Raw genomic sequence first — 10,128 nt, 5'->3', positions numbered from 1 at the left:
TAGTTGAACTTTCAGCCTTTCAGTGTGTGGATTTCTCAGAAACCAGTGGAACCAGTGAGAGTCCAGTCAGCCAGTGTTTCTCTGTGCTTCTATTGTGTGAAAGGCATTTGTTTGTGATTCTATCAGACATTGTATAGAGACACACACAGACAGACAGAAAGGACACATAAAGCCTGGAGAGATGTACGGAAAAAAAAACCCCACGACATTGTATCAGTTATATTTGATATCGTAAAATAATAATATCACTGAAAAGAAGTCTGACAGATCTCACATATTCATTCTGGTATTTTCATTATCAATTCATCTAATTAATTACATTTATTTGCTCTATTAAATGTCTTCAGACGTCTTGTTTCGTCATGGTTGACAAAGATTAATCATTGCAGCTCTACTATCAAATCATCTGTGGATTATTTTCTGGATTAATTGATGAATTAAGGCCAGAAAATAGTGAAACATGATGATCACTGTTTCCAAAAGTCTAAAATGACAAATATATTCAGTTTACTGTCATACAGAACTAAAAAAACCCAGAAAATATTCACATCTAAGAAGCTGGAATCAGAGAATTTTAGTTTTTTTTTTTTTGGACAAAACTACAAAAATGAAACCTGCACTGTCAACCAGGATTATCATCTGGAGCGAAACTCCACCTCTAACAGATGAAACAGACACTACTCTAATCTATCTGATTAAATAGTCTCACTACAGGCCTCCTCATTGATCATTTTTCTAGAAAAATAAATATTTTTATCAATAAAAGCACATGTGAGACCTCAGCCCAAGAAAAATCCTCCCAAAACTTTGTGTAGACCAGCAATTAAAGATCATCTCCATTACAAATATCATCCATAATAATAATAATAAAAATAAAAATGTATAAATAATAAAATAATTCCACCTATAAAATATCAGAAGTATGTTCTCAGAGCCTAAAGTGACGTCTTCAAAGTCCAAAAACCAAAGATGTTCAATTTATGATGAAATAAAAGAGAGAAAAGCAGAAAATCGTCACATTTCAGAAGCTGCTGACGATAAACGACTTCAAACAATTAGAAGAACTACTGACGACTCATTTTCTTTCAGTTTCTTGGTCGATCGTCTAATCGTTTCCATGCCGACCTCTCACGTCTGAATAAAAGCAACCAGCAGATAGATGAAGTCGGGACAAACTGCGTCTACGACATAAAGCGAGACAAACAGGAAGTGAATTGCACGCTTTTAATTCCAGATATACACCAACCAATGAACATTCACATGCTTCTTACATGTCGGCTCGCTACAGGAATCACTTTTCATCATCAGGCGCAGTCGGCACTTTTTTTCCTAAAGTATGGAAGCGGACCCAAAACGGCCCGCGTTCTGTTTGAGGTAAGAATTGATCTGGATCACAGTCTGGTTCTGGTTCTGCTCCGTGTCGGGTTTCTATCAGTTAAAAGTCTGTAAGGCCTGACAGGATGAAAACAGTCACAAGTATTGATCAGTTTGTTTTTTTTAAAAGCAACATTCTTCTAAAACATCTTTAAAAAAGGCCGTCAACTTAAAAAAAAACATATCTGTTGAAATCAGAAGTTCAGTATCAGCAGTGAGGTTCTGGTCTCTCAGTACCATGAGTGCATTAAAAAAAATCAGCAGGTCAGTCTGACGTTCAGGCCCTGCAGCGTCCGAGGTACACGGGAGGTAAACGGTTAAACGGGAGCGGCGCTCTGCTCGGCGGGATGGTGTTTCTGCTGATGGATCCTCAGGTTCTGCTTCCCGGCGAACCTCTTTCCGCAGTGCTCGCAGGCGAACGGCCGCTCCCCCGTGTGGACGCTCTGGTGCGTCTTCAGGTGACCCGACTGCGTGAAGCGCTTCCCGCACTGAGCGCAGCTGTACGGCCGCTCGCCGGTGTGAACGCGCACGTGCGTCTCCAGGCTCCGCGACGACGTGAAGCATTTGCCGCAGTAGCTGCAGACGAAGCGTCTGTCCCTGCAGTACCGGTTCAGGTCCAGAGGTTCCAGTCTGGACGCGGCGAGGCCCAGCGCCAACGGGAAACTGGCGGTGTTTAAGTCAGACACTTTGTCCAGTAATGTCGACCGGTGGTCCGGCTTGAGGTACTGCTGGTGAGGGACGGGCACCATGCTCGGCAGCCCCTGATTGGTCCAGGAGGAGCACAGATCCAGCTCTGTGTCGTAGGGGAGGGAGCTGATCAGGGACACGCCTCTTTTCATGTCCCCGTGCAGGGAGGCGGGGCTTCCCCCCGACCCGGAGAGGAACGGTTTTCTTGTGGCTTCGCAGTCCGACTCCGACGCCAAATCAAACACGACGTCTGAAGAGTTGTCCTCGGCGCCCCCTGCTGGGCCCGGAGACCCCGGTGCGCTGTGGGATTCTCGAGGCTCGATTCGCTCCGGCGGCCTGTTGCCGCCGCCGCCGCCGCCGTGTTCCCACGTGTTCCTCACGTCAGCCGACGAGGAGGAGATCATCATCCCCGAGGGTCCTTCCTCACTGTCGTCCGCTTCTGACAGATGCACCTCTGTTCCTTCACACAGAGCAGAACAAGTGATTAGTGAGGATTCTACATTTAAACACTTCTGTCAAAATATCTATTTTAAATGAAAACCCAGCATGCACTAGGAGAGGAAACAACGTGTTTTGGGTGACGGACAGACAGATGTTACAGGTGATAATCAGAGCTGTGTGATTGGTGTGATCAGGGCAGCGAGTGACGTTTCAAACTGTCTGACAACAATCAAGCAGCAAAAAACTGATGGGTGATGTAACGGGACAGAGTGGACAGTAAACTCAGCAGTCACACATTTCTCTGTTTAGCATCTTCAGGTTATGCTAACCCATTGTTGCTAACTTTGGAGCTAACCTCCTTTACTTTTCCAGCATTTGGGGAAACAACAGACGTGACTTTTTAGCATTTATTAACTGACACACTGTAGTCTGTGCTGTACATTTACTGCCAGACTGACAACTTACTACTAACCTCTCGCTGTTTCCCGCTCACTACGCTAACACACTAAGCACTTCCCTATTCTTAGACAGGGTTACGCTACCAGCGGTTTCCCAGGCAACGACACAGAGGTTAACTCACGTTTCGGAACAGTGCTGCACTGAGACTCCTAAACACTATTGATTTCTGAATGAAGAGATGTTTGGCCTGATGGGGGTTCTTGTTGTTATCATTACAGGAGAAACGCTGATTCAGTAAACGTTCAGTACAGTTAGACTCAGCGGTCTCCGTTAGGTTGGGCTGCAGGAAATAATGGATTAATCCTGGAAAGCTGTTGATGTAGCACTTTTCTCCTTATGAAAGTAACACGGAGATTATTCGACCAATGAGAATTTATTAGACGAGAGGGACTAATCGACCAGTGAAAAGACGTGTTAGCTAAATAGTTCATGACAGATTCACAGTGTGAACTGGTCTAAACCATCACGACTGCTTGTTGTTACTGGTTTCTCTCTCTCTGTTTCTCACTCTTCTGGTTAAACTCTTCTCGTTCCTTCAGTTGTTTCTCTGTTTCTCAGAGTGACGACAGTAAATTCAAAGTGTTAGTTCCTGGTGTCTGTAATGTTTCCTCTCTCACCGTCCTCGTTGAGAAGCAGGTTGTTGTCTGTGGCGTCGGTACTGTTCATCGCCTCCTCGCCTGACGTCTCCTCCTTTATCAAAACCACGTCCTCGTCGTTCGGCTCCTCCGACAAAGTATCCTGAGAGTAGAAAACCACCATTATGATTTCACACTTAACTCTAAAATTGCTAAAGGCAGTTGAGGAGTTTATTCAAACCTTTATCAAAACATTCACAGGTTCAAAGAAACCGGTGGCAAACCGGTGCCAACAAACATCCAGTAAATCAAGAAAAACAGGAAGGTAGTTGTCTTTTCCTGGTCTTAAAGAAGAGCCGAAACTCATTCTTCAAATGAACAGGGATAAAATTAAACAAAGGCACCAACTGTAACCCTTAAAGAAATACTACGGTGTTTATGTGGGCGTTCATGCAGAGAGGAAACGTTCAGACCTGCGCCGTGGCAACGTCCTCTCACCTCTTTGGTTAAAGGGGTCACAGGTGTCGTCGCCTCCAACGCAGGAACCCTTCCGCTTCTTCTGAGACTCGAGGCTTTCGGCTGCACCGCTACGGTCGGCAAGGCACGTTCTGAGCAACAAAAATCATAATACAAAAAAGAAAGTAAGAGAAAAGGTTCCTTATACAAGAGCCAGAGCACCACTACGGAGGGTTACACTGGTCCCAGTGGGATGTGTAAGGCTGACTGATGTGATGGTCATGTTTCAACAGGAATTCCTTGCTGTAAACTGCATATTTTATGTCAGAAATAGGTGATGAATGCCAGGAGGTCTGTTTAGAAATGTACAATTATTAAGTTGTTTTTCTTTCAGAAACACCACATGATTTGAATAATATGTATCGGTGTATTTTCTGGATCACCAACATAAGAAAGAGGGTGTATTGTAATGAAAATTTAGCTAAATTTAGTGATTTGAAGGCAGACAAACACCATCTTGCTTTATTTTCAACCTTTCTCTAACTGGGAACGGTGGTAAGTGGTAGTGGTGGAGGAAGTACTCGACTATTAATACTGCATTGTAAAAGGTGGAGCTTTTAATTCTTATTTAATTATATTATTAACTATTCTGTATAATGCTGGATGGTTTCATGAATAATAAATATTGTAATTGTTATATTTTGTGAGTAAAATCTGAATCTGTAACATAACTTGTAATATTTATCTGTCAGGTAAATGTTCAGTAGAAGTAAACAGTTGCATGTTTTTTTATGTGCTTTGGGAGCCTTTTGTAGTTTATTTTATTATACAAAAAGTTAGAATAGTCACATAATTCAATATTTTTCATATCAATAATGCACAGTAAAGTTTTATTTAAAAGTGAAGCATGAAAGAAATACATTTAATAAATATCTGTTCAAGGTGTAACTCTTAATTCTTATATAATACTGGATAGTTTCATGAATAATAATGCATCATATTTTATTTGTTGTACCTTGAAAATAAAATATTAAATCTGCAGCGTAACCAATAACATTAATCTCTCAGTTAAATGTCGAAGTACAATGTTTACATCTGGAGTAGAAGTACACAGTAAATAAGTAGTACACAGTTACATGTTTTAAGTGCTTTGGGGGGCTTTTTTAAGTTATTTTGTTGTACAATGTGTTAGAAAAGTCACATGTTTTAAATGTTTTTCATATCTAAACATCATAATAAATCTCCAGCTGTTTGGGGCCCTTTTATTTGAGACCCCTGGAAGTTGCCACTGAGTGACCCCCCCCTGCCCCCCCACCCCCGAAACTCACCGACAGTGAAATCCATCATCAGCCCCCCGTCGGCCTCCTCCTCGCCGCCGTAATCCAACATCGCGACGGTCCCCCGGTGTCCCCGGTGGATGATGCCCTCGATCAGCTGCAGCTTCCTCCGCAGCGCCTCGTTCTCCTTGCGGCTGCGGCTGATCTCCAGCTGCAGCCCCGCGTAGCTGTCGTCCACCAGCTCGCAGATCTCCGCCACGGCGGCTTTGGCCAGAGCCTCCATGATGGACGTCAGCTGAGAATGAAACGCCCGGTAACTCGTCATCGTGAACGGACGTTGGAACGACAACAATTTTTTTGTCGAAATGTCCGTTAAATAAACATCAACAAACAGCCAGCGGGTCAGCTCCGGCGTCCGGTGAGCTCTGCGCGGCTAAGTCTGAGCGTGTTTAACCGGTGTGACCGGCTGCGGGTACCGGAGGGATGCTGCGGGTAGCCGTTGTTGTTTGTTGTCAGTCGGTCGGTCGGTTGTCTCCTCTTTTACGGGTCGTTGGGTAACTTCCGCAATGCTACTTTCAAAATAAAGGTTCAGAGTGCTGCCTTCGAGTGCGCTTCGTAAATTCCAGCATCGCAAGGCAAGGCAAGTTTATTTGTGTAGCACGTTTCAACAACAAAGCAATTCAAAGTGCTTTACATAGAGCATAAAAGGCATCAAGACAGAATATAAAAGCAACACAAGTAAAAAGAAAACAAAGATAAAAAAACATTAAAAAAGTGTTAAATTTGGATATAAAAATAAGCTAAAAAGGGAATAAGACAAGAGAATAAAAGTTACAGTGCAGTGTAAAATATTAACCCTCAAATTTGGTTTAATAAAAGGCAAACAGAAAAGTCTTCAGCTGTTATTTAAAGGAACTGAGAGTTGCAGCAGATCTACAGTTTTCTGATTTGTTCCAGATATGTGGAGCATCCATGTTTAGTTTTTACTCTGGGGACAGAAAGCAGATCTGTCCCAGACCACCTGAGAGGTCTGGATGGTTCATAACGAAGCAGCAGATCAGAAATGTATTTTGTCCCTAAACCATTCAGTGCTTTATAAACCAACAGCAATATCTTAAGATCAATTCTTTGACAACATAAATTAGTAAAATAATAATACATGTCATTTGTACCACACTTTTCATTCACAGTGAAACTCAAGGTGCTATAATATGAAGACATAGAACACACAACATAAAGAAAATAATAGTAATAAGAGTTAAAATAACAATCTCCATGATCTCAGTTTCATTCTCTTTGGCAGCACATATGACAATAAGTATCATGTCCCCTCCGCCTTTGTTGTCACCCTTGGTGTGTTGATACCCATGATAACCATACTACCATACTATTTAGTATGCCAGAAAAAGGTTTAGTATGTAGTACCAGGATGTCCTACTACATCCGGTTGCATTTTGCAGTATCCACAATCCTCTGAGCGGAACATACATCACATCGACTGAGCCGTTGAGAGAGCACAGACCAATGACAGCGCATTGGCACTGCAATGACGGAAGCCGCAATGACAGATGAACTACGTCCCAATTCTATGCATACCACATGCAACAGTTGGTACTTTGTAAGGGCAGCTGCAGTACATACTAAAAGTAAAAACGTATGTGGTTTGGAACGCAGCACCCAGAGGCAAGTTACACAACACTGGCCCCCTGACCCCTGACCCCTGACCCCTGACCCCTAACCCTAACCATCTCACTGCTCATACCTAAACCTAACCAAGCGGGTGTGTCGTATACATGCTGAGAGTACATAGATATACTCCATTACAAGTAAAAGTCACAGTAGTAGAAAGTAACTGAGTACATTTACTCAAGTACTGTACTTAAGTACAATTTTGAGGTTCTTGTACTTGAATATTTTGATTTGATGCTACTTTATACTTCCACTCCACTACATTTCAGAGGAAAATATTGTACTTTCTACTCCACTACATTTATTTGACAGCTTTAGTTACTTTTTAGATCAATATTTTACACATAAAACATTTGATAAGTTTGTCATCTACGTATTGTTATAAATCAGACTATTCAACAGTATAAGGTGTTAAAATTAGCTCCACCTCTAAAGCATTAAAATGTTTTAGTGAAGAAAGCTGAAAGTACAGAGACTGACTGACAAACGTTCTTCTGCTCTGAACATGAACTCTGTACTTTGTGGTGTTTCAGGAGGAAAACTGCCTCAAATAAACTCTCATATTGGTTTCACATTTTCTCCAGAAGCTTTTAATGAGATCCTGAGATGAAGACAGAAGAAAATACTTTGTTCATTCTTAAAATAAAACAACTTTATTGATGATATAAAGCTTCAGATTGTTCACACATCCAATCAGTAAAGTCTGTTAAATGACTCTTGTTCAATGATTTCATGTTCAGATTCACTTCATCCACACAATCAGTTAGTTTAACCCAGAATATCAGCTATGTACAACAACATAATAAATTATCTCTTCATTGATTATTATCAAGATAATTATAGTTCTATAACACATTTCTTTATAAATTTAAGTAAAGAGAACAAAATATCTATGATGAAGGAAGTTCTGCTGTTTTCTCTGTTTAAGAAACAACAACACACAAATACATCAATACAAACATGAAACTAACATTTAGAACAAAGAGAAGTTTATATTTTCATCTGAAGAAACATCAGTGAAGGTAAAAAACGTCCTCATGAGCAGTGATAGCCTCCATGGATAAAAACACACAGGAAAAAGTGACATTTAAAGAAACTCAAAACATCATCAGAACAACAAATGATAAAAAAGTGTTGACAATCTCAGTTTGATTGACAGCTGATCTCTGTGCAGCTCAGAAACACCACAGCAACAAGCTCTCAGAAACAATGGAGACAAAAACATGAAGAATTACAACAAAGAATCTGACACATGAAGTCTGAAATGACTTCTGTCTATTTGACTTTACACAACTCAGCTGTGACTCCAAACTGTAAAAACCAAAGTCCAGCATAGAGAGGCTGAGTGAATGTGGTCTGGACTCTGTGGAGGAGAGTCATGGTTTCAGAGACGCTGTAGAAGGACAGAATACCTGCACTGTGATCCAGGTACACTCCTATTCTGGAGGAACCAGGACCTGAGACGGGAGTTGAGACATTGTTGAACAAAAACGTGTAACTGTTAGTGTAACATCTTAAAGCCCAAGATTTGTCATTGCGTCCAAATATACATTTATTTGAGCCTCCTGCTCTCCTGATATTCTTGTATGTGACTGCTACACAAACTGCTGTCCCGCTCCACTCCACCTCCCAGTAACAACGTCCAGTCAGACTCTCTCTACTCAGGACCTGACTCCATCCAGTGAATCTGTCTGGGTGACTAGAATAAGACTGGTGTTGACTTGTTACTGTTGCTTTTCTGTTCCCCTCAGATAATAACACATATGTGTGTGCTGTGTTTGGATCCAGTGTGATTTTATGTGAATATTTTAAGAACTCAGCTCTGGTCTTGGGTTCTGGTTCTGACAGTAAAACGTCCTCTTCAGTCCCTATCAGTGAGATGTTTGTCCATTTCTCCCTCAGGATGTCCTGTAGTTGATCTCTGAGCTCTGACACAGCTGCTGTCACATCCTCAAAGTATCTCAGAGGACGGATATTGATGCTGGATGAGTCTGTAGGTTCACTGAGTTGTGACAGTGAGGGGTAGTTGCGTAGAAACTGGTTGTGATCCTCTGTGTGTGAGAGCTGCTTCAGTTCAGCGTCTTTCCTCTTCAGCTCAGTGATCTCCTGCTCCAGCTTCTCCTGAAGCTCTTTGACTTGACTCACTTCAGTTTCCTGCTGGGATCTGATCTGCTGCTTCACATCAGAGCTTCTTTTCTGGATGAGACGGATCAGCTCAGTGAAGATCTTCTCACTGTCCTCCACTGCTTTATCAGCAGAGCGACTGACGGCCTCCACCTCCTGTTGAAGCAGCTTCACATCTTTCTCTCTGCACTGGATTCTCTGCTGGATTTGTTGTCGACTCACCTCAAGCTCTCTCTGCCTCTCAGTCCTTTCTACTGCAGCTGAGACTGTGTTGTGGCCTTTATGTTCATCCACAGGGCAGAGATAACACATATTCTGCTGATGAGTACAACAGAACATCTTCATCATCTCATCATCATTGAGAGCTTTAAGCTTCCTCCCAGTGCAGACATCACAGGCAACATCTTCAGGTCCAGCACAGCAGTGACCAGCAGGAGCAGCTTGGAGTTCAGTCTTCTTCAGCTGCTCCACTAAAGCTGCTAACATGGTGTTTTTCCCCAGAACAGGCCTCGGTGTGAAGGTCTGTCTGCACTGAGGGCAGCTGTACATCTTTCTCTGATCCTTTCCATTCCAGTGTGTTTTAATACAGCTCATGCAGTAGCTGTGTCCACAGGGAATAGTCACCGGATCCTTCAGTAGATCCAAACAGATCGAACAAGAGAAAGTTTCTCGGTCCAGCTGAACTCCTTTCTGTGCCATTTCAGCTCTCAGTGGCAACGCCTGTCTGATCTGTGGGGGAGGGAACAAGGAAATATGTGGACAGACTGCAGCTTGTTGTGTTTGAGAGCAGGAAGAAGAGGGAGGAGTTATCAAGCACTGATTCATTCCAGGAGGAGGAGCAGTTTTAAAGGGATACTGGATGCTTTTCATTTGGCTATGGTGACTCCTCGTTTCCCTCACTCATGTCTCAGCTCCTCCCAGCGAGGACAGAGGAATTTAATTCACCAAAAGGGACTTCCTCACTCATGCCGGTGTTATTTTGAGGAGACGACAATGATGCACAGCATCTCCACTGTCAGTTATGAAGAAGTCAGCTATCAATATGT

At 42.5% G+C, this 10,128-nt stretch overlaps 2 protein-coding genes across 4 annotated transcripts; both read right to left on the bottom strand.

The window, feature by feature from the left end:
- On the bottom strand, nucleotides 1-6,028 carry si:dkey-7l6.3 (uncharacterized). Of its 3 annotated transcripts, XR_010931008.1 has the most exons (5): nucleotides 5,321-6,026; nucleotides 4,035-4,144; nucleotides 3,579-3,699; nucleotides 1,272-2,521; nucleotides 1-1,181 (listed from the first exon to the last, which is right to left on the bottom strand). XR_010931008.1 is itself a non-coding variant. In XM_067606828.1 (4 exons), exons 1-4 carry the CDS (start codon nucleotides 5,592-5,594, stop codon nucleotides 1,692-1,694), a joined length of 1,329 nt encoding a protein of 442 aa, XP_067462929.1. In that variant the 5' UTR covers nucleotides 5,595-6,028; the 3' UTR covers nucleotides 1,211-1,691. The 3 variants fall into 3 exon arrangements, 2 of the variants coding, with proteins under 2 accessions (XP_067462929.1, XP_067462927.1); XM_067606828.1 differs by lacking the exon at nucleotides 1-1,181 and having other exon boundaries at nucleotides 1,211-2,515; nucleotides 5,321-6,028; XM_067606826.1 differs by lacking the exon at nucleotides 1-1,181 and having other exon boundaries at nucleotides 1,211-2,521.
- A 1,319-nt stretch (nucleotides 6,029-7,347) lies between these two features.
- Nucleotides 7,348-10,096, bottom strand: LOC137194709 (tripartite motif-containing protein 16-like protein). The gene has a single exon (XM_067606819.1). It carries the CDS (start codon nucleotides 9,950-9,952, stop codon nucleotides 8,234-8,236), a length of 1,719 nt encoding a protein of 572 aa, XP_067462920.1. The 5' UTR covers nucleotides 9,953-10,096; the 3' UTR covers nucleotides 7,348-8,233.
- Nucleotides 10,097-10,128: the final 32 nt, after the last annotated feature.

The sequence above is a fragment of the Thunnus thynnus genome, chromosome 12 (genome assembly GCF_963924715.1).
Source record: "Thunnus thynnus chromosome 12, fThuThy2.1, whole genome shotgun sequence".
Classification (NCBI taxonomy): domain Eukaryota; kingdom Metazoa; phylum Chordata; class Actinopteri; order Scombriformes; family Scombridae; genus Thunnus; species Thunnus thynnus.
Note: the sequence above shows the minus strand (reverse complement) of the source record. Positions and strands in the feature narration are given on the sequence as shown.